The 22807-nt window shown below is 56.4% G+C and overlaps 4 protein-coding genes across 4 annotated transcripts; all 4 read right to left on the reverse strand.

Moving 5' to 3' along the window:
* Positions 1–1086: 1086 nt before the first annotated feature.
* NCS57_00078500 (uncharacterized protein) lies at positions 1087–2794 on the reverse strand (the record flags this gene model as incomplete). Its single annotated transcript, XM_053050864.1, has 2 exons — positions 1087–2455; positions 2520–2794. The coding sequence occupies 2 exons, from the start codon at positions 2792–2794 to the stop codon at positions 1087–1089; spliced, it is 1644 nt and encodes a 547-aa protein (XP_052919379.1).
* A 924-nt stretch (positions 2795–3718) lies between these two features.
* NCS57_00078600 (RING-type domain-containing protein) lies at positions 3719–5941 on the reverse strand (the record flags this gene model as incomplete). The annotated part of the gene is made up of 4 exons (XM_053050865.1): positions 3719–4400; positions 4464–4707; positions 4764–5072; positions 5215–5941. The coding sequence occupies 4 exons, from the start codon at positions 5939–5941 to the stop codon at positions 3719–3721; spliced, it is 1962 nt and encodes a 653-aa protein (XP_052919380.1).
* A 5481-nt stretch (positions 5942–11422) lies between these two features.
* NCS57_00078700 (Anaphase-promoting complex subunit 2) lies at positions 11423–14029 on the reverse strand (the record flags this gene model as incomplete). The annotated part of the gene is made up of 1 exon (XM_053050866.1): positions 11423–14029. One exon carries the CDS (start codon positions 14027–14029, stop codon positions 11423–11425), a length of 2607 nt encoding a protein of 868 aa, XP_052919381.1.
* Positions 14030–18542: 4513 nt separating this feature from the next.
* NCS57_00078800 (uncharacterized protein) lies at positions 18543–20083 on the reverse strand (the record flags this gene model as incomplete). Its single annotated transcript, XM_053050867.1, has 5 exons — positions 18543–18864; positions 18925–18987; positions 19045–19492; positions 19548–19612; positions 19665–20083. The coding sequence occupies 5 exons, from the start codon at positions 20081–20083 to the stop codon at positions 18543–18545; spliced, it is 1317 nt and encodes a 438-aa protein (XP_052919382.1).
* Positions 20084–22807: the final 2724 nt, after the last annotated feature.

A 22807-nucleotide genomic window follows, 5' to 3' on the forward strand; every position in this document is an offset into this window, starting at 1 on the left:
CGGAGTCCCGAGAGCGGTGATCTCGCATCATTGTGGCCGGCCTCTACGGGTGTCGATGGGAGGAATCGGGGGGTGTGGTGGAGGAGGGAGATGGTGTTTTGTTTTGCGAAGGAGCTCGACGCCAGCTTTCCATGGGTGCCCCGTTCGTCTCGGCCCGCTAAACAGGACAAGCGGTGGCTGGGGTTTGGGTGTGTCCAATTCTTGGACGCTAGGCTCCGTCGTTGGCTCGCCCAGGTTCTCGCGGTGGGTCTGAGATTGGATCTGCCGCTGGGCCTTGGGAGGCCTGGGCGCTAAAAACTGCTCGGTAGAGGGTGCTTGACTGGTTTGTGTGTGTCCGTCTTGTCGCCGAGATGATGGATGATGCGATGAAGAGGGAGAGAGATCTCCCTCGCGCTGATCTTGGTGGTATCGCGCTCTTTCTCTGCTAGGTACTGTAAGGGTAGCGCTGGCCCTAGGTGAGGGTTTTCATATCGGTGGTTTGTAAGAGCCGAGATCAACTCCAGGTCAGAGTTCGCCAAGGATGCTCTGTTATCGCAGAAATCATTTTAATCTTGGTCACTTCAGCTGGTGCAGAGTCGACATTCAGGCCGCCACACATTGGCTAGCGCCGTCGTCATCTCCACCGAGATTTGGTGCATTGCCAGCTGGCAGTCACATGCTGTAACACGTGCGGCCACTCTTGCAGGGCGTCCGTCAGGGTGCCTACCCTGCAATTGGTGGGAGGGAAATCCGATTCGACTTGCGTCAATATCTTCACACAAGGGTCCTGGGGCTCCTTCAGCTGAATCTGATAATGAGGTGTTATAGACGCCCAGGCCTATTTTTAATTATGGGCCATGGCCATGCAGATAATAACCAGGCCGTTTAAATGCTACCGTCAATCAAAAGCTTGATGCAACTACAGCCCTAGATTGACTCAAACATGTGGACAACCTCCACCGAGTTGCTTAGCGAACATCTCACCCAATTGACCAACACCGATTGCGCTCTGAAACCAGCCACGGGCTTGACAACGCATGCCGCACCGCGCTACCATGCCGTCGCTCTTTACATATATACAAATCAAACGACAGCCAGAAAAGCCCTTCAAAACCCGCCCACAACCTTAACCTTGACATGCATGCCCTTGGCGGGCCGGGCCGTTACACCGCCCCGGATTTCCACCTTGCTCTCGTCCGCCTCCTCCGGGTTCGCCAGCGCAAACTCGAACCGGCCGACCCACGCCGCGAGGAGGGCGGCGAACTCGGCCTTGGCGAAGCTCTGCCCGATACAGCTCCGGGGCCCGTGCAGGAACGGCAGGAACGCGTAGTTGCTGGTCGCGCCCCCGCTGGCGGCCTTCCGGTCTGCGGCTCCACCCTCGGGGCCGGAGGGGAGCCACCGCTCCGGGTCGAAACGGTCCGCGTCCGGACCCCAAAGGTGCTGATCAAAGTGAGTCGCCCAGGGCACAATGACGATACGAGTACCTTGCCGCACTGGATGACCCAGAATCGTTGTGTCGTGAGCGGCGTCACGCATCGTCAACGGCACGGGGCTGTAGTAACGGAGAACCTCGCTGCACACGGCATTGAGGTACGGCATGCGATCAATGTCGAGGCTGGTGATGTCGGCATCCGAATCTACGGATGGTAAGCGCTCTCGCACCTCTTCCCGCAGCCGGCTCTGAACCTCGGGGTATCGAGACAGCATATAAATCGCCCAGGTCATGGCTGATGCCGTCGTTTCATGCCCCGCAGCGAGAAACGTCATGAGCTGATCAACCAAGTTCTCATCCGTGAAGCCGCCGCTCTCAATGGCCACCGAGAGGATGTCAATATCTGGCTGCTCCTTGTTGGCCAACTTGGCCTTCTTCTCCCGAATCAGGTCTCGGCACACCGCTCGGATCTCGCCCGCTGCTGCGTTGATGGTTTGGTTCCGGCGGAATGGCAGCTTGGTGACTATTTGCAGCGGTATAAACATGGAAATGAGACCCAGGATCTGGGCCGCGCGGGAAGGCTTGATGATCTTCCTGTAAGTCCTGGCGAGCACGCTCTCCGGGTCTTGGATAGCACCAAAGTCTCGCCCCATGCCAGCGACGCCGATGATATCGAGCGTCGCCCGCGATGCCCAGCTGGACACTTCAAGCTCGACCTCGTCCCGGCCCCCAAGCTCTGTCGTCATAGCCTGGGTCACCTCTTTAGCTTTGCGCCAAAAGATGGGATACATGTCCTTGATATGACGGAAGGCAAACGCAGGCGTCAAGCTGCGGCGCTGCATCTTGTGCTCATCGCCCTCGGCGAACAGCACACCTATTCCAAGGATGCGCCCGATGGATTGCTGCAAGTAACTCGGCTTCGCAAAGGCGTAGTTGTTGGTGACCAGCACCTCAGCCAACGCTTTGGGTGAGCAGACGAGGATCCGCTCCTGGTTCAACAGGCCGCGGTAGCGGATGATGCCATCGTTGGGGATCTCGGCCACCCTGGGATGAGGATTAGTATGTTGTTTTCAAAGTACAATTGCACCACAAGAGGCAATTGACGAACCATTCTCGCATTGGCACGCCCGAAGGCTCAGCAAATATCCTCTTTGCCTGGCCCAGAAGCCAGTGGTTGTTGGAGGGTTCAGGCAGATGTCGCAACGGCGACACGAGCAGCGGATAGATCCATATCGCCCAGACAACCCAGAACACGAAGCCCACAGTCCACAGCCCTGTAAAGTGTTTCAACAGGAGCAGCCTGGACCAATCGTTCTGCACCCAGGTGAGAGCCAGAGTGACCGTGGCAGCGCCGCCCGTGATGTTCTCCCACGGCAACCCCATGACGACTTGAGGCCCTCACTCTTGAGTATCTTGCGCGTCAAAGGGGGTCAGGTCAAGCAACGGGAGGAACCAATACTTTAACGCGGGCGGGACAAGTAGCGACAGGAGTTGGGCTTTGCAGGGGACGGAGCCAGGGGTAACAGCGACGGGATGGCCTTATAAGCGATTCGTTTATCTTAAACGCAGTGGAGATTCCGACAATGTCCCCAGACTTGTCCAAGACTCGAGCCGTCAGAGAAGTTGGGAATTGCTCCAGGTCGGCCTATCCTGGTGTCCGATCGGTCGTCAACATTGTACCGCTGTCCCAACGGACATTGCCGTTCCAACTCAAACTCCGACCGGCAGCCATGTTGGCCGAGTCTCTCGCACTATGCGCTAGTCTCGCCCGCTTCATCGCTCTCCAAGAGGGCGAGCTAGGGTTGCATCAGAGTTGATGGGGGGCACAAAGTGGGTTTCTTTATGAGATTATCGCTAATTCCGCTGTTGTAATAGGACAGTCATTGGCAGACAAGCCCTGCTGCTGCGCTTCCCCCCCAAAATTGTCAAACGTCATGAAAACGCCAGATGACACTCCCTCCTAAAAGAAAACCATAACCTGGTGCAATTTCCATGAATCAATCCATGATGCCCTCGATGCCAAAGCCAACGCCAAATCAATCCCTCCCTCGCATGCGAATCGGATTCTTGTATCATCGTCCGCAACCTGTTCCATGTCCTTTCTGTCGACGTCCACTCGGCACCTGAGTGCCAACCAAATTCTAGGTCCATGACCTCAACCACTCAGCCGATCTTGTCTATCCCCTGGTCTTCGCGGGGTAATATCTCAACCACGTGGTAGTTGCCGCTTGTCCCGTGTCGCTTCACTTACCGGGTTGACGCATTTCGACCGAGAAATGCGCGCCTCGCACGAGCCTGGCCACGGCGCTACCAAGACCGATTACTGTTGCCCTGGATAGGTCCAGGTAGATCCTGCGGCGTAGCCAAGGAGGGGTTTGCGTTCTCGTTACCTCCCGAAGCCGGGCCAGCTTGCGCCTGTGGTGGCGGGTTCCGAATCTCCAGGAGCGGCAGATCATGAGATGGCGCCGTCCCAAGAGGGTGTCTGTCTGTGGCGCCTATGAACATTCCCTGTGGTTGGTACATTGGTGCTAATGGCGAGAGAGCAGACATTGAGATGGTAGATGTGGGAGTCGATGCCTCTCCGGGCGCATCCGTGGTTGTTGTTGAGGTGCTATTCGGGGGACCATTCAACCGACCATTCGACATTTGATCCCGTTCATTGGTCCATTGTTGCCGTCGCTCCATCGGCGACATCTCGTCCCAGTGGTGCACGAACGAGTGGCCGATCAAGGGTGCACCCGGAGCAGCGCGCTGCGAGGGCGTGTCGAAATGGACAGCACGGCTATGGCCTCCCGACAGTGGCCTCAACTCGCGAGTGTGTCCGTTGTCGTGTCGGGCTCTGGTTCGACGTTGTCGTTCGCCCGCATCACTTGGTGGTGATCTTCGTCCAGCCGTGACAGGCTGTCGCGAAGGGGATCCGTTTCTGCCCCCCATCCCATAAGACATTACCATCGCTCTGGCCAAGATGTCGTCTGGATTAGCGGTTGCCCTATCGAGTCTGTCAGCTACTAACAATCAAGACATCAGCGCGGTAGGAAGTCCAGTCACGCACCTTGACGAAACGTGGAGTCCCTGCGACCTCATCAAGCTCATGAAGGCGCGCGTAGAAGCGCTGGTGTGCTGTTTGGGTTCTGAATGCAGCTTGTCACGGCAATATGGGCAACTATCTGACTGATCAAGCCACGTTTTGATGCAGTGGTCTCCGAAGATATGTCCGCATTTTGGAAGACGGAGGGGCGACTCGCGAACACCCTCAGGACTTTCGACGCCATAATCGCCGTAGCAAATGACACAGCCTGCGACGCATTAGCTTCACCGTACCACCGATTCGTTCTACAGCGAGATCGCTTACTTCGGTCTCCTTCCGGGATATCTTCAATCTTAACACTTTCGAGAGATCGCAACGTCGACTTGGATGCCACCATCTTGGTACTAACAGCACCTCTCATGAGTTGCATGTGACGGAGGACTGTTTCTTCGTTTGCCTCAGCAGAGGAATCTGACCCGCCCGGGCTGTACATGCCATGCTCGAAATACACATGCCGGGCAGCGTCGTCATCGTCTTCCCGCCCAGGCTCCGACGACATGATACGAGTGGATGTTGGTCTGCGCTGGCGTGTGTGGTGAGATCTGCGGAAACCAGACGAAGGAGGGGATGGCCCTAATGAATATTAGCTGGTGCAAGCGACTGGTTTCGTGCGTGCTGCATGATACGGTGGCGTCGGACGAGGGTTTCTCGCAAGCCAGAACTCGGTGTAACCAGAGAGGAGGCTGGCTGACCCCGAGACAAGAGGGAAGCTTACTGGTAGGAGAAGGTATGTCACGAAAGACAGTCCTTGAAGAAGTGGAAGCCGACGAAAAGTGACCCCGACGCGGTGGTGGTGTTGACATGTAAGGGTGAGGGGGGAGAGGCACAGGCACGGGTACGGGCACGAAGTGAGGGGAGTTGTTGTTGTGTTGGCCGAAGTTGTTTGTCGGAGGTTCTGATGCGAGAAACGGCGGGCGCTGTTGCTGTTGCTGCTGTGAATTAGGCTCCGGAGCTGCACCTGCACCTGCACCTGGCGGTGGAATACCCAGGCCTGCAGGCGGCTGAAAACTCAATGGCCGGCCGGGAATTTGGTTTGCAAAGGCTCCATCACGGCTGTGAGCACCCGTGCCGGAAGCGACCGGCGCTACGGGGGGTGGCATGGCGCTGCGATGGTAGGTCTGATGTCGTCCACTCGGTCGCGGAGATATGGCCCCCGGCATGCTTTCTGGAAACGCATGGGGATGCGGCAGGCCCAGCATTGGCGGCAAGATGCCTCCATGATGGTGACCGAGCTGGAACGGATCCGGGCCGGAGCCGGGTGCAGGCTGCAACGGGTGGTGAGGATAGCTCTGAGGCAAGCTTGGATTCTGCGTCTGCCATGGGTAAGAAGGTGAGTTGTGTGAGTGAGACATCCAATGGTTCGAAGCCGAGTGTACGGGATCGTAGTGGCCAGAAGACCGAGGGTTGTGCATTATATAGTCCATGGGATCCATGGGATCCATCTTGGGCGACGCAGCTCGGCTGCTAGACGAACCTCGTCTGCGATGACCTGGGCTGGCGGAGCCTTGCAAAAGAGAAGCCGCCCGGGAGCCTGATGTGGTATTCCAGGCGTCGCGGGGGTTGAAAAGGGCGGCTCAGACGCTGTGAGTTTCGAATGGGCACGATACGGATGCGGATGCGGGTGGCAGCAACACCAGCTGCCTGGACGACTGCCCCACGTAAGTGATGGGTATGTGTATTCGTAGTATTCTAGCAGTGTTGGACTAGGACTATCGGGAGCATGCTGCGATCACAGGGCGGTGATCGGGAAACGCGGAGGGGTCGAGGTCTTGGGACCAAGGACTTCCGGATGCCGAAGCGAGGGACCAAGAAGGAGGAGAGGCAGAGCCGAATGAGGGCGGGCGGCCGCGGTGGGAGGATGGTGAGGATGAGGGGCAGCAGCTGCTGGGTCTGTCTGTTATCGGGGGGGCTGCGATAACGCCGATGACGACGTAGCTTGTAACTTTAGCGGCGGCGTCCAGGGCCAAGACGACGAAAGCTGACGGGCGAGACCAAAGCAGCGACGAGAAGCGGTCGTCAAACGATGGCGAAGACGAAGACGGCGAGGTGGAAAGAGAGGAGGGAAGGAAGGAAAAAGAGAGGAATAAAATGGTGTGGGGGACAGACAGAACAGACAGAAAAAGCTGAGCTGAGCTGAGCGAGCGAGACAAGAGGAGAAATGCAAAAAAAGAAGACCGGATGCCACGTCTTGTACGAATGAGACTCCCTGGACCGGACTGGACTGCACTGGCCGACGGTGGACGGGTGGTGATGCTGTGGGTTGCAGGGACAGGCTCGGGCGAAATCCAGCAGTGCCAACGTCTTTGTCCGTCGCTCGCGAGTGAGGCCGGGCTTAGCTGGGCCTGCCTGGGAGGTGGTCTAGACGCTGCCTGAGCGAACGAGCACCTCTGACACCGGGGCAAGCTCTGTTTTCCTTTGCTACCGGGGGGAAGGATGAAGAGGGGGCGATTTGGACGAGGCGCACAGCAAGGTAGGTACAGGACCTTGAGGCAGGCGAGCGTCGGAAGTGGCAATGGCAGGCGTCAGGAAATGTCGTGAATGTGGCCGGCCAGGCGGGCGATGGTGGATGTAAGTGCGATGGATGGATGCTAGGTAGCTACCCAACCTGGAAAGAAGAGCGGGAGTAGGTGGATGTGGGAGAACGGAAGCCGGTAGGCAGCTCCAATGGGTCAACGGTTGCGAGCGTACGAGGAGGCGTTTAGGTGGTGTAGCAGGACGTGAGAGGAAACAGGTCAGATTCAGGTTACGGAGGCGTAAGGAAGAGACGGCAGGCAGGCAGGCAGGCAGGCGGGCAAAGGTGAAGCCCGGGAATAAAAGAAAAGGCTTCTTTGTCTTTACGTAGGCGTACCGGCGGAGAGGACGGACGTCTGGAGTAATATGGAATAGAATAGGTAGAGAAAAGGGTTAAAAAAGGGGAGCAAGAATGAACAGGCCGGCGGGCTGCTCTTGTCCCTCCAACAGAAACCCCGGGGATGATGATGGCACCAAATGTCGCAGTCAAGTCAGAGCCGGAGTCGCAGTCAAGTCGCAGTCGCAAGTCGCGGTTGGCCGTCCACCACACACTCTCTCACTCACACTCCCCAAAATTGCTGGACTTGGTGCCGGCCGGCCGTGTTTGGCAGCAAGTGGAGAGTCGTCGGGTTGATCGGTACAGTACGGTATCCGTATCCCCCAAGTAAGCTGCTCCCAAGCAAGAGAGGCCCGCCGCCTGGGTAGGCAAGGCATTCAAAGCGGGACTGACGGACAGGACAGCCTGGGTTTGTGATAAGCGAAGCGGGCAAGGGGACCGACCGCGTGCGGCGGCGGCGGCGGGAAGGCAAAGGTGAGGATGGATCACCGAGAGCAAAAAGACGCCGACAGAGACAAACGGCAGGGAGATGACGATGGGGACGACGACGACGAACAAGGCTGGTGGGAATGAGGGGTTGAAAACGAGGTGAATGATGAGGGAGAGAGAGGAGGAGAGCAAGCAGACAGACAAACCGAAAGGTAAAACGAACGACGAACCAACGCACGACGACCAAGAAACAGTCGATCAAAGTGCGAGTAGGCGAACGGACAACAAGCTTCCAAGGTTCTCCTCTTACTCCTACTCCTCCTCCATATCCCGGATGAAGCGACCCTCGCTCGCCCTAAGAGAAACCACCCGACTGACCCGTTGGTACCATACTTTGCTTGGTACGGTACCTCCACCACCAGGGGGCACGGGCAAGGGCCTCGAGTGACGAGCTGGAGACGGAGAGACTCAACCAAGACTCGCAATGTCAATGGCAGAGTGAGGGAGAGAGAGTCATGGTCATGCGCAGAGGAAGTCTAGCCGGGGATGGACGATACCGTCCAAAGGTGCTACTAGTAGAGCCCAGCCCGCCAGCCGGAGTCAACTGGGCAAAAACTCAAGCCAGTTTCCAGCCAGTCCAAGCCCAAGCCGGCGCAAGCCCATCATTGATCCAGCAAAAGCTCGGCTTCGACCTTCTTTCCCTCTCTCTTGTCTTTCCATCTGAGCCTTTTTTTTTCTTTTCTTTTCTTTTCCCTTGCTCACTCACCTGAGCAATTAGCGGGACAAGATCGCCTCAGTGGAGCTTGTTGCGTGCCATGGACGTACAGTAAGAAAAGCCCAAGTTGCTGGGGTGGCCTTGGGGGCGTATTAACGGAGCCTATCCCAAACGTGCACATGATGCGAAGAGGGCATGATGGATTGGCTCCCGTCCATTGGATTAGGAGGTGTCTGGGCGGGCTCTTCCCTGCCTTTTTGGCCTTGACTGTCAGGTTTCGACCCAGCTGCAGTACCATCAACCGCCGCATTGAACGAACCTACGCCCGGGTCCTACCTTTTTCAATGGATGGATCCATTGGCGGGATGGATGGAGGCCCGGAGGTGTATTCCAGGTACTGAGGCGGCGGGCCTCGTAGAACAAACTCAACCACCACCACCCACCCTGGAGATGGCGGAAACCATCAGGTTCAGCTGGTTAGGGTACAGCGCCCCCTCTCTCGTAAAATGGACAGGGGAAAAAAGAAAGCAGAACCCGAATCTCTGGTTGGTCTCTCCGTTCATAATCCTGGAAGTGAGAAGTTGCTCAGTTTGTGTTCATACTGTGAATCAAGATTACCCTTTTAGGAAGCGGACCCGGTACTCAGCGAACTTGGGACTAACAAGACGCCGGGCAATGTCCAACAAGTCATGGGATGATGACTGACCTCCCTCTCTGCTGAATCACTTTACAAGCACCTCGTTTCATCAATTGTTCCGTGATTACGGCGCCCATCCAAGAGCTCTCTTTTTGTATCCTCCCCACCGGTGCCATGATGGCTCTGCCTGTCGACATGACCATCATGTGAGCGCCCGCCCTCGCCTCGCGTGCCTCGAGCCATCCATCACATCACATCACCCATGATTGCCCATCACTCCCCCAAGCTCGGAGCCCCGGCCCACAGGCTGGCGGACGGACAGACGCTCTCACAATTGCGGCTCATATCGCGACCGCCATGATAAGCCCCTCTCCGCTAGACCTCACTGGAGCTGCCCCTCCAGCAGCGTCAACCTGGCGTTCGTCTGACGTTCCTCCATGGGTTTTAGCCCACCCAGCGTCGTCGTCCTCCCACAGCGAACCTGCTTGGCAATGGAACCAGCCGGGTTGGTTTTCTTGTCTTGCTTTCTTTTCTCGACCGCTGCGCACCTCTGGCAGGCAAGCTGCATACAATGCAACGAATAATGTCCGTCCTCCAAGCCCTGCCTGCTGTGCTGTGCTGTCTTCGTCAAACCCAATAGAAGAGGGTCCGCGCAGAGACTATCGGTTCCCCATCCTGGATACGTTTTGTTTGTTCGACCACCCCCAGCCCTCCGCCACCATTGGCATGCCGTGGATGCCCTGGCGTGTAAGTTGGGCTCTTTGATGACGGGTATGTTGCTCCTCTCTACCAACCTTGTTCGCTGACCACGCAAGCAGCGAGTAGTCTGTTCGTCATTATAATGTGGCTTCCCTTTTCTCAAGTCGTCCGTCCTCCTGTTCCCCCTGCCTCGAACTAAAAAGTGCCATGGGTCTGTCAATCAGTCAATCAATGGATTGCATCTCACAGCCAGCTGGAGCTCCAAGGAGCATCCGTCCGACGGCACAGCCGATCGGCTACGCACCGCAAACCCAAGACAGCAAACACACACACGCACACCACCTGACACCTCACTCCCTGGGCTGGGAATCAACATGAACGCCCAGCTCAAGCCCCGTTCGAGGTCTCACATGCAGAATGGCAACCTTGTCTCTCGACTCGCCCGGTCTTTTTTAATACTGAGACACTTGCCGGACCTACACTTGCGATCTGCAGGCCGCCCTGTCTCCTGGTGCTGAGAACAGAAACATTGTCTTTCAACAGATCAGAAAAGAGACACCCAATGCCGAATCCCGGCCCAGGGATCTCCAAGGCGTCCAACCGGTTTCATCGTCTCTCTTCCCAGCAGCCATTGTCGCTATGACTCAATATTCCCCCCCGCCCTCGTCCACGTCCACTCCCACTCACATGGCCTCTTCGCGCAACCCTGGCGCATCTCACGCGCCTCAACCCCGTCCCATCGATGCCTCGTTGAATACGTCAGACCTCAAGGCACCTGAGCATTCCATTCCCATCCTCGGTCAGTGGAGGCGCCTGTGCCGCTCGGGCGTTGCGGATCCCACCCATCACCATCTGCCAGAACATGCAACCACTTTAACCTCGAGGTCGTCAATTGGTCCCTCCGCACCCGGAATCCCCAGATCCTGGATAAATACTGGCCCTCGTCGACAGAAACAGATCTGCAACGACTGCCCGGCACCGTGACACTTCTCGCTCCTTTAGAGGGCAACTCTTCTATTCGCTGTCTCATCTCCCTGGATCCCGGCGGCGATCCTGGACACTCGGGGGAAACGCCATATTGGGATGCCTCATTCTCTGTCCCGTTCTGGCTGTTTGTCCGTCCCCGGCTCAAAGCTTGGAGCAACGCACTGCTTCTATTTACATAAAGCCTGGGGTCCGTCCCCCAGGCACGACATATGTAGGTAAACAGGGAAGACACATCCGGCATCAAACAAACCTGGCAGGCTAGGTTGGTTTGACTTTCGAGTCCCGGTCTCCGCCCTTCCTTGGTTCCGTCCAACTGTCAGCACAGATAGATCATCGCCTCGTCGTCCTCGCCGGAAAAGGCCGCAACCAGCCGTCGCTGCATCTATCCCGTTCCACCTCGATGCAACGTGCAGTCCCTCGGCGACTCACGGCTGCTATCCGGTTCCGAATGTTTGTCCTGCGAGCAGTTGTTCACTGCCTCCACCGCCATCTCAGCCCGCTGCGAGAGGGTAACACTGCAGCAAGATTCACCTGGTTCCGAGCTCAGCGGCCGAGCCCATGACACAGAGTTTTGGCCTGCAAACAAATCCGACGGCCCATAATCTGCATCACTTCTTGGGCAGGCGATACTTGCCGCCGGCTAGCTCCAACTCATTCTCCGCCACCTTTTCTCCCAAAAACTCTTGTAGTTCCTCGTTGCTCCAAGAACAGCCATCGGCGATTAGCATCTTCATCATCATCAAAATCTGCGCCAGGGGCATGGCTGGCGCCGAATTCGTCAACATGCCCACGATGAATTGCCAGTAGACAGTCCGTCGCTCCTGCTCCTTTGAATCTATCTTGGCCTTGCGTGGAGATGACTGGCGGTCGTCCTCAGGGCCTTGATCATCTGCTGCAGTATCTGGCTGGTCTGCTGCGCCCTCGTTGTCCAGCCGTTCGAGAACCACGTAATTCTGCTGACCGACATCGCGAAGCACTTTCTTGCTGACCCAGAATTTCAGAGCTGCCTCAAGCAGGTCTTCGTCAATCATGAGTTGTTGCCAGATGTCGTTGAAATTGCGCTGCACTGGTCCGGATTCGCTTTGGCCGTTTTCGTCTTGGAATGCGTAGATCACGGCAGCCTCGTATGTCTTGCACTCAAGCTCGACGGAACGATCCTCAAAGTCCAGCTTGACGATTGCCGAGCCCAGCTGGTCCAGCCAAGTGAGCTTCTGGGATGCCTTTAGGTCCTCGAACTCTCGCTCGTATTGACGCTGCATTATTGCAATCGGCCGTGGCACCGTGAACGGTTCTTTAGACAAACCAGGCCAGTAGAGTCGCGAGAGAGTCTTGGCTTCATAATAAAGCTGCTCCGTGCTGCCCGGAGGTTGGTGTAGATTCGGGCGAATAGCCGAATTCACAGTCTTCGAGTCCTGGATGTCCCTCATCATGACATCGCAATTTTGCAGGGCGTTTTCACCAAACCGCTTCCTCAAAAGACTCAATACCTTGGTCTCTTGCAGGAAGCTCCTCTGGTTCGAAAGCAGACGCTCTGCGAGAATGAGTTGAAACTCTTTGATGAAAATGTCTTGGGAGCCGAGAGCATTGATCAGCGTGCCAATGACATCTTCATTTCTAGGTCGTTTGTAATTGACACCTGCGTCCGCTGGGTCTGGTACCCAGGTCATATCGTTCCAGTCGAGGTCATCATCGTCCGCTGGGCGCCGCTGTTGCTGGGAGGCCGAGCTGAGCAAAACTGCCAACTCTACCAGCTTGGTCTTGCCCTCCTCCGAATCATTGCTGTTGGGGTTGGAAAGTAGGCCTGTGACGACAATCCGGATGGCATCATCCCTCTGGCAGAGATATAACTGCAGCGCATGGACGACACGATCAAGCAGCACCTTTGAGTGATCTAGCGCATGAAATGTCCTGATCATAGAGATGTAGGTTTGGAGGATATCCAGCGTAGATCGGCCGGGGTGAAGAAGGCGTGTCTGTAGAGCCATCGAGAACGCATCCGTGAGCTGCAAGCGGCGCTGTGGTGTCGTAACAGCTGAGCGGAGGTCATCAAGACCCCCTTTACTCTCTGGCCAGTTGAGGGCAATGTCGAAGAGCTCCTGAATCCGCAGTGTCGCTAGGCGTCCAACAGCGATTTCCTTCCAACATTCTACGTCGTTCCAGGCAATGCGAGTTCCAAGGCGGCTGAAGACTTCAACAGCGAGACGTCCGTAAACATTCTCAACCCACTCAGAAAGATGAGCGAGACAGCCCGTAGGCGCACCCGGAGATGATGTTGACGATTCCGGTAACTGCCAGACTCCCGAATATGAAGTCTTGATAAACTCCTCCATGCTCGCGTCCATAATTTCAGCAAACAGTACCTGAAACTTCTCGCCAGCTAGACCAACATTCTGCAGAGACTCTAGCAGACCTAGAAGCTCTTTCCGAGCAACTGAGTCATCACCATCGTCTGCAGGTTCTGATGCCGTCCCATCATAGCGCTTGCCAATACCGAGATTCAGATGAACTAGCCGTTGAAGAACGGTGCGGATGGCACTTGTTAATCCCTGGTTGAGAGAGTTTCCAATGATGGCGTGCAAGTCTCGACGGAACTTGGTGAGAGCTGCGTCTGCCGACGCTTCATCTTCAAATCCCTGGGCGATGAGCGTCAGTCCGTACAGATACTGACGATGGGCAGCCTCAAGGGTCGATATGCTCGAGAGCAGGATCTGCGTCTGGTCGGTTTGGCTGGCGCAGGCGGCCAGCAACGGCATAACATGGTGAACAAAGTGCTGGCGAACCTGCTGCGTGTGCCAGAGCAGGATGTCCTCCGTGTGCGCAGCCTGCGGCAATGCACGGCCAGGGTAGAGGAGCAAGGCCAGGGAGTCTCGGAAGTCCAGGTCAATGTCCTGTGACTCCTGCGACAGGGCGCCAAACGAGTCCTCGGCGGCAACTGAGGTCGGCAGCTGGATCCTGGAGGTGACGACGTGCCATGCTCGATCCCACCTCACCTGGTCGCTGGGCTGATGGAGAGTCTGATGGAAGAGCGGCGGCGGTGGTGGAGCAGCTCTCTGCTGCTGAGGCGACAACGCGTGTGGACCACCAAAGGCGACGCCGTGCTCGGTGAATGCCGCGACGGGAGTCGACCGAGGAGTCGGTTGGGAGATGTCGGTCTGGAACACGGACCGGAAAACCTTTTGCTTGCGAGCCCGGTATCGCGACGCCGTCATGGTCATTGTAGCATGGTGTAATGGGGGTGAGAATGTAGACGACGAGATGTTGTTGTTTGGTACGTGCGGATATAGGGACGAACAGCCCTGGAGCCTGTGCTTTTCCGGAAGAAGGAACAACCCACACAGGGCAACTGCCCGGTCAGTACAAGGGTGAGTGGGGCATCTGTACCGCCAAGAACGCGCGCTTAGTGCGCTAACCAGAGACGCGACCGCTCTTTGGCCGCGTCACCTCGGGATCGGAACGAAGTGCGTCGGCAGGCAAAGCAAGGCAGCAGAATGCGGTAACAGTTGCGATTGAAACGGGCTGTTGGTCCTGCATTACAAACTATTACCAAGACGCTTAGACTCGCCAATGGACACTGAAACTATTTTGCGTACGTATTGCGCACCATTGTGCTGTTGCGCCGTCAAACTGAGCCCAGCGCCCGGGGTCGGCGACCCCACGCGAGCAGCAGAGCGGTTGGTGTTTTGTTTGAGCCCGTCTAGCGGGAGATTAGCTCGAGTCCCAGCTTCTTCATGCTCAGCCTTAGAACTTGGTGAGGCGAGTCCTTGCGAGCACTGGCTGTCAGATCCCTAGACTGGCGCACGCCATCTTTTTCTCCTAAACCGCCGGCCGTTGGAAACGTCCCACAAGGGGGAGGGGTCATGGTGGTTCGTTCGAGAAGCAAGTTAAATGAGCTGCGTAGGGGGTGTAGAAGCTTTTGTTTCAGCAGATGGGAGACTAAACACCCCAAGTCAGAGCGCACTGTGGCTGTCGTACGCCCAGGGGAGTATGTATTGCAGACCAGCGATTTTAGGGTGACAGAAGGATCGTCGTGGGAGGGAAGAAGCATGAGCCATCAAGCGGAACTGTCAAGATCCTCCTGTGGAGGAGATGAACACCCCCCCGGGCGGCGACGAAGACAGAAAACCCCCGGTGACGGCGATGGTCAAACCCCTCCGGCAATCCGCGACCCGCCCCGAGGATCGCCCCAATCCCGGCCGGGTCTGCCGCACCCAGGCCCGGGGTTTGCTCCCGAATTCTCGGGATACCAATCAAGTTGAAAACACGGTATTGATTTTTGTCTGCTCAACTTTGCGAAATTCAACAAAAACATGGTCCCTTTAGTAAGCAATTTACCTTGACCCTCCGCCAACAATACACGTCTTTCAGACATTTTCGTGTAGTGAGAGGCATTCGCAAGAGATTACCCCAATCTGTAGGGGGATGCCGAGAAGCACGGAGCAAGCATCTCTCAGCTCAAAGAATCTCGAATCTCAACTCCCACATAGTTACTCCACCTTTACCCATCGGCCAAGCCTCCAGCAAAAGAGTCTATGCGTCTAGTCTCTTTGATATTAATGGGAATTAACCCAGACCAAATACTTGGCCGCCGCTCGCACTCGGACTCGCTACCATCTCCAAAGAGGGAACGTTCGTGCTCTGCACACCCCAAAAGCCAAAGCGCACGCGCAGGCGGCTCGTGGTTCGCGATCTGCCGCCCTTAGCGAAAGGGGGCGGCGGTCGTGTAGCGAACGAAAATCTGGGCCGAGCCGAAACTCTAGCTGAAGGATTGGAACCGTTGCGCCGGAATGAAGTTTCCCAGGATTCAGGAACCGGTGCTCTGGGATCTTCTGGCGTACCTGCGTGTGCTTCATATCCCGTTGCATGCAGTGCGGTCAAACTAGCTGCTCGACCGAGTGAGTTCATGTAGGTAGAGGCACTCGACGGAGAGGGGGGACAGGACATGACATGAGCCAGCCTGCTCAAGCCCACATGCCGGACGCGGTGAGCAGCCCAAAAGTCCCCTTTTCTTGGGTCCCGTCTGTCAGTCAAGCTCTCGGCCTCCACTCTTGACCTTGCAATCAGTCCGCTTTTCCCCAGCCCTACTCTGCCTTATAGAACGGTACGACGAGGAGCTGGGATTTCTCACGTCATTATCAATCATAGTCATTGTCGCTCGCTTGACTGAGCAAAGGCCCCGGCACCTGTCGTGTCCTGTCGTATCCTGTCGTGTCCTGTCTGTCTCATGGTTCGTCCACATGGCCTACTCTGCTGGAGGGGGAAGGTGGCTAGTTGGACAAGGTACAAATGTCGATGCCTAGATTAGACGAGCGACGATCCGATCCAGCTTGGCCTTGGCTGCAAAGACCATCGTTCGGAGTGGCCGTGCCATGATCATGACAGTTTCCTGGTCGGTCATGGGCCAGAATGGATGGGATGGGATGTGGGATGGCTATCCATATCCATATCCGTAGTCCTAGGGGCCATGTCGTCATGCCCTTGGGAATCGAGGGTGGAATATCCCGTCTTTCCTGTGTGTCAAGGGCACTTCCCATCACTCCATCCATCCATGTAATCGGTTGCGACGTTACCCAGGGGCCTGGCACCGGTTGATATTATCTGATTGGCTGGAGCTCCATGGGCAGGGCACCGACGAGTGCCGCCCGTACTGATTGCAAGGTCAAGACCTCCAGTGTACTCCGTGGACAACCATATCAATAACAAAGGGATCGGTGTCCCTCGTGCCCTTTGCAGTCTCCCTGCCATCCACCTCCACCAATTCAGCGCAAGCTAAAAGCCGTGCCACGTTCTTGAGCCCTTGAATAAGGTACCCGCAGACCCGCGGGCTGCGCAGGTGTGGGTGTGCTAAATACCTCGCCAGTGGAGGTCATTGGTGTTCACAACCCGTGTCGTCCGCCACCCCCGTTTCAAACCCAGCCCGCTCCCCCAAGCCCAAGCAAGTGCCATGCCACCAAACCAAACCTTCTCACACGCACAAGGCCTGCCCTGCCGGGGTGCTTCCCCCCTGCTGGGAGAGAGACGTCGAGTGGGGCCTATCCTTGGAGGGGGCGTGCGTCGTTAAGGTGCCGCCTTGTTGGGCGTGGCTGGCTTCGTCCTGCGCCGTCCTCGGGTCCGACACGATCCGGCCAACCGTCCCCAAGGCCCTGGGCGAGAGAAGCATCGGGGCGGCTTCGGGCCTTGACTTCTCTGGATACCCGACGCCGCCATTTCTGGATCCGAATGTTCATGGATATAGTATTAGTGCAGCAGAGTACAGTATAGCACTGGACAACAGGTAATCGTGTCTGTGATGACCGGGCGGTGGCTTTAATCTCTCATGAACCCACTACCCGAATCAGTATCACCCCTAGAATCTCACTGTCATGACTTCTTTGCTTCCATCCATCCAGTGCTTCTTTTAGCCCGGCCACTAAGTTCCGTCGGGCTGTCTGTCTCCCCCTCGTCTCCTCTCGTCTGTCTCCCCCCCTCCGCCTCCTGCTCGCTGCTACTGTACTCACTGCGGCTACCCGTCGTCGCCTGGCCAGACCAACGTCCCGTGCTATTTGCGGCGCGGCTGTGTGCTGCAAGCTCTGACGCTGCTTGGTCACACTCTCACACACACTCACAGCCCGGGGTGGGCTTGCTTGCCGCGACGATCATTTGCTTCTCGCTCGCACGTCCGTACCAACAGTCTGGGGCATCCCATCCTCCCTCTGCGGGCGGGTTGTTTCAGATGCCTTTTCCTCGTTCGATTCTTGCATCCTTGCTGCCCTAAATTTTGCTGCCACAGCCAACTTGGCCAGTCACGCCCGTCAGTGAGGCTGGGTGCTGCCCATCACTTCCAACCGCATAACCAACGTTAACTCTGGAGGTGGCGCTGACTGGTTGATCTGTCAGGTTGATTGCGGCTTAGGTTGCGATTGAAACCGCTGCAGGGGCGTCGGACCTTTTCACCAACAACATTAAGGCCTTAGCTTAGCATTGCATCGCCATCTTTTTTGACATGGTGGTATATTTGGTAGTAACGTGTTCGTTAGGTATCTTGGTAGGTTGACAATTGGTTGGTTGGTTGACAGGTAGGTAGCCTAGCCATGTTGTAGTCCAGCTCCTCAAGCAGCCAGCGCTCTCTATGATATCGTGATCAGGTAAACAAACACCTGTATAACTTGACGCATGAACAAAACAGAAAAGTGGGTAGAAGAAACTCCATACCGAAATGTCGGTATGGGGGTATGGTGTTGAGAAAGAGGAAATGGACAAGAAGAAGAAAAGAAGAAGAACCCCAAAGTCGACTCCGCAAACAAAATCTCAACCATGCTCCCCTCCAAGAACACCCAATCATCACCAAATCTCTCCCTTCTCAAATGTCTCCTTCAAAATGATGTTGTTGTTTCGTGATGTATACCTCATCTGGCCACCATCATCATGCCTGCCTGCCCCTGGCTCGCCATCGGATTGGATGCCGGCCATGGATGCCATCTAGATTCGTTCCCGAGCAAAAGACAACAACACCGATCCTGCGAGGCAGATTTCCTTCGCGTCCCTACCGGGATCTTTTGCCTTCCAAAAATACGCCGTACCATAATAGAAATGCGCCAACCAGTGCAGCAGCTTAGCATCCGTGTGTGATAAGCAACCAGCGCCAATTTTGGCTCAGTCCGAGGCTGAGCCCCCAGAAAAGGTCGGGGTAGCGACGGCACCCCATTTTTTTTTTCCGATGGCGGTGTTCGTTCCAAAATATCCCTCCATCTCTCAAGTGTTTCGTCGACCCTTGCACTTGTCGTGAAGTAAGTGTCCGTTTCGAGCGGTGGTCCTTGTAAATTCAGCTCCGCAGTTGGGACACGTCGCTTTGGCTGCTTGTCCAGACTTTTCGCGTTGGTGCCTCAGAAGGTTGCTAAATGTCGAAAACTGGCGTCCGTTACATCCGTGCTCCCAGCATCGTGGTTTTGGCCTGCTCTGCACAACTCGGACGTGTCCCCCCTCGTGTGAGCTGGTGCTGCCCGAGCCCATGACGGCCGGTACCTGGTACATGAAACCAACGTCCTGGCCAACGGGTATGGATGTCGGTCGCGTGCTGTCATGAACAACAAAATTAGTCAATTGCGCCTCAATCCGTGCGGGTCGGCGATAGTACCTGTAATGCCCGGGTCCTGCATAAACTGCCGCATAGTCTACGGGCATGTTGTAGTTGGCTTGTCTGGTCATCGCAGATTAGCATGGCCCGGGCGCCGCCCTATCGAGGCAGGGGTCTTACAAGTTCTGTGGGTATGCTGTTGGGTACACTGATGCTGATTGTGCTTGTTGGTCCTCCATCGTCGCTGAGCTGTAGGACTGTAGGTATGTCGAGCCTCCCATTGTCGTCGCCGGTTCGCTCATGAGAGTCACGGGAGCCGGAGAAGTTGTGTAGGCTGGAAGATTCATGGCAGTCGTCGCACTGGGGAGCCCCATGGCTGGCGGCGGGGAATCGACGTAGGAATTGCTGCTGGCTCTGCGCATTCGGCTCACTAGTCTTGTGTCCCGACGTGCTTTGTCTTGGTGCCGCTTAAGTTCTCGCTGGTCTGTTGTAAGGGATAGTCGTGGTGGGCTCGAGGTCAGTGATCTCGACTGCGGTGGTGGCGAGAGGCTGGTTCCAGAGACCGGACCCATTGATGACAGACCAGTGCTCATCATCGAATTTCCAGACGCATTCGACTCTAGAGGGCCTGTAAAGGTGGTCAGTTCCAGTTGTGGAGGCGATTCAGGGAAAGGTCTTCGTACCTGGCCAAGTGAAGGCCGACCTTGGTCCCATGGAGAAGGCCGGATCAAATTGGAGAGCGACAGTACTGCCATGGGCATTAGCTTTAAATCAATGTGCTGTAGCTAATCGTGATATACCTCATGTCGGATGATCTCTCTGTTTGGCGAGAGTCTGATGTCAATGGCTGTAGTGACGTCCTGCCCTGTTGTTGGCGAAGAGACGAAGTAGAGTCCGACTGCAGCTGGTCCGTCTGACTCCAGCTCGAATTTAGGCCGGCCGGAGTTAGGACCGGAAACGGGGAGTAGGGTTGAGAGGCAGGTGTGGGGAGGTAAGATGACTCTGCGGCCGACGAGCTCAGGTAGGTCGTTGACGAGTAACTGTTTGGCGAGGAAACTTGGGGCTGCCGCGAAGACTCGAGCGGGAGACTCTGGGGTGAGGCAGATATGTTTGAGTTGATGAACTGCCCTCCGGTGAGCGAGACTTGGCTGCCGGCAGTTGATCTGGCGGGCGGTGAGTTCATGTTGTCACAGCTCCCATCTGTTGCGGCCGGGTCCATCTTGACTGAGGATGGAGGGGATGGGGGAAGGTAGAGAGACTCGGGTTGAGACATACGGAAAGACAAGGAGTCAATGAGGTCGATGATAAAGGAGGGGTCTTGTCGACTCGAGGTGCCGGTGCGATTATTAAGTCACAAGCCGGGGGAAGAAATCGGGGCTTATAAGAAGCCTCGCGAAAGCTGATCAGAGATGGAGATGCATCGAAGCTGGGTTGAGAAGTGATCTATCTATGGAAGACCCTCTGAGCCCCAAACACGTTCAGGGACAGGATGCCGACACTTATGAGAGAGGCAGTACAAGGAGTTTTGCAAGTTGAACGTGCATAGGAGTGGAGGAGCTTTGACAAGAAACCGTTCTTAGATTGAGTGACATGGAAGAAAGACCCGGCAGGACAGGAGCAGGGCAGTACATACATTGACAGGGTCCGGATGGTGGCCGTACGTCGAGCAATGAGAAAACTCGCCGGAGCAAGGGTATGATCATGGCGGGAGTGGCACCACAGGAGATGGGGATGGGGGAGCCTTCGAAGGGGGGGTGAAGGACAGAAGGGGGGCGTGTTGATGCTTACAAGAGATCCAGCACCCATGCATGGAGACATCGCCCAAGAGACCTGTGGTCACAGCGCAGGTATGTGGCGTAGCGGGGAAGAAGCGAGTGTCGATAGGCCTATTGACCTGACCGGCAGCGTGTAGGACCCATGTCAAGGTGACCGGCCCTACCAGGCCATCGAGGTGCATGCCCGCGGTTGGGCCATGGCATGGGGTATGGCAGGGAGTGTGTGGGCAACCCGTGGCTCATGAATGGAAGCCCACCTCAAAGAAGCTCCATAGACTGCGTGGATGGACTGCCACTGAAGAGACGGGCGGGTCGTTACAAGGCCCAACGGTCCCTACCCAAGATGGAAGACCGGGATCATGAGACGACAGCCGAGCTGGGGTTGGAGCCGCAGTCATGTCGCGGGTATTTGGAACTACCAGGTCAACTTGTCGACCTAATTAGTCCCACGATGGGAGACCAGAGAGACGTAAGGTGACCAGTACGTACGTCAGTGACATTTGGTTCACTCCCGGTGGGGAGTCAAGACCGTCATGTCTATCATCTGTCCAATGCGAGCAATATGCGTGCCACTCTGAAAAGACCGAGCAGCGTGCCAGCTCGCTGAATTAAGCAAAGGTTGGTTCAACACTGCCGCATTGAGTTGGGCCGTTGACCTCGTCCCGCATTCGATCCTTGAATTAATCAGCGTATACGAGTCGGTCAAGTAACGATGGAAGTCTTGGTCCTCGCTCGAAGGACGGCAGTTGCTGTTGATTGTGTTTCCAACAGCGTCTCCGTGGGCGCAGAGCTCCACGCTCGCAAAAGGCAGAAACAGTTGAGGAAAGCCGTAGGATCGCGATCCCTGCACCTGGTGCTTCTCTCCTCAGAGCTTGGCGGGTAGGCGGTCGAGACAGACGAGAACAAGACATGAGTCGACTAGGCGAGCTAATTGTAGGGGGGCTGCGCACTCATTCGCTCATCCTCAGCCCAACATGCGGACTCTCTAGGGGCATCACGTCTCTGGCTTGTGGGAATAGACCGGCGATTTGGTCTACCCGACTCCTGCCAAGAGGGTTCGTCGCCCATCGCGTGGGCTTTCGGTAAAGCGTCCTTGATGGAACATGATCCAATGGCTTGCTTGGGCCCAAGCCAAATGATGAAAGGCGGGTCGGAGACAATCAAGAGTTCCAGGGCCAAGGTAGCGGGCTCCTCCCCAGCTAGCGAAAGGGCGGTCCAAGGGTCAGGGAGATGGGATAATGGGGACCCGCGCACGATGGCATTGGTGTCGGCGTAGACTTTTGCCGGGGGGTAGACGTCGCCGGGCGCCCGCTTGACGTGCCGTTGACATGAGTGCCGTCGAGTCGAGGGAGTGCAGTGCCGTGGGAGGGATGGATGGATGGATGGGGATGGAAGTGGGCTCGCAAGCTCGATACCTACCAACTCATACGTCGCAATCTTGGGATGGGAAGCGGGTGCGTGCGCGTTTCTCGACAACTGTGCCCAAGCGACACAGACGCCTTACCGCTTCGGGCGCTTGGAGAGAGTCGGCCGCCCCTCCCTGACTAGCCCGAGCTCTCTCGCCTTTCTCGCGCAAGGAGGGTCGGGAAGAACGATGGAAGGCGGGTGGTAGCGTGGAGTCGCGGAGTCACTTCGGCAGGCGCAACTGGCAGGCGCAATGGCTGCGCTAGAAAACAGGATGCTTGCAGCCGTTGCGCGGGCGCTCCCCCGTTGCCGCGCCGCGCACCTTACCTTACCTTTGCCTTGGATAGGTGCCTCAGGTTCCATTCCCAGCTTAGCGCGAGCAAAGGTCAAGGGCCCCCTCGGACTTTCCCCTCATTGCAGCAACACAGCCAACAGCACCTCCAAGGAAGGTACTTCCCAGTTGCCAGATCCCTTCCAGCTACCACGAGGACTCGCTTAAAGAAGGCAACTATTGGACTCCTCAAAGGGCAGGTACCGAAGATTATGAGCCTTGATGCCTTTTCCAGCCCTCTCCATCTCGATTTTTTGCGTTGGCGACTGTGCCGCTCAATTTTCCCATCCAGGTCGTTATCGAACGTTGTACTCTTATGCCCGATATAGCTACATCGAGGCGGTACCTACTATTTTTGATCCATGCAACACGACCTCAGAGCCACAGTCTTGGACGACTATCACTATCACTCACAGCCCCCCCAAGATGGCCT

Source organism: Fusarium keratoplasticum, chromosome 1 (genome assembly GCF_025433545.1).
Source record: "Fusarium keratoplasticum isolate Fu6.1 chromosome 1, whole genome shotgun sequence".
Taxonomy (NCBI): domain Eukaryota; kingdom Fungi; phylum Ascomycota; class Sordariomycetes; order Hypocreales; family Nectriaceae; genus Fusarium; species Fusarium keratoplasticum.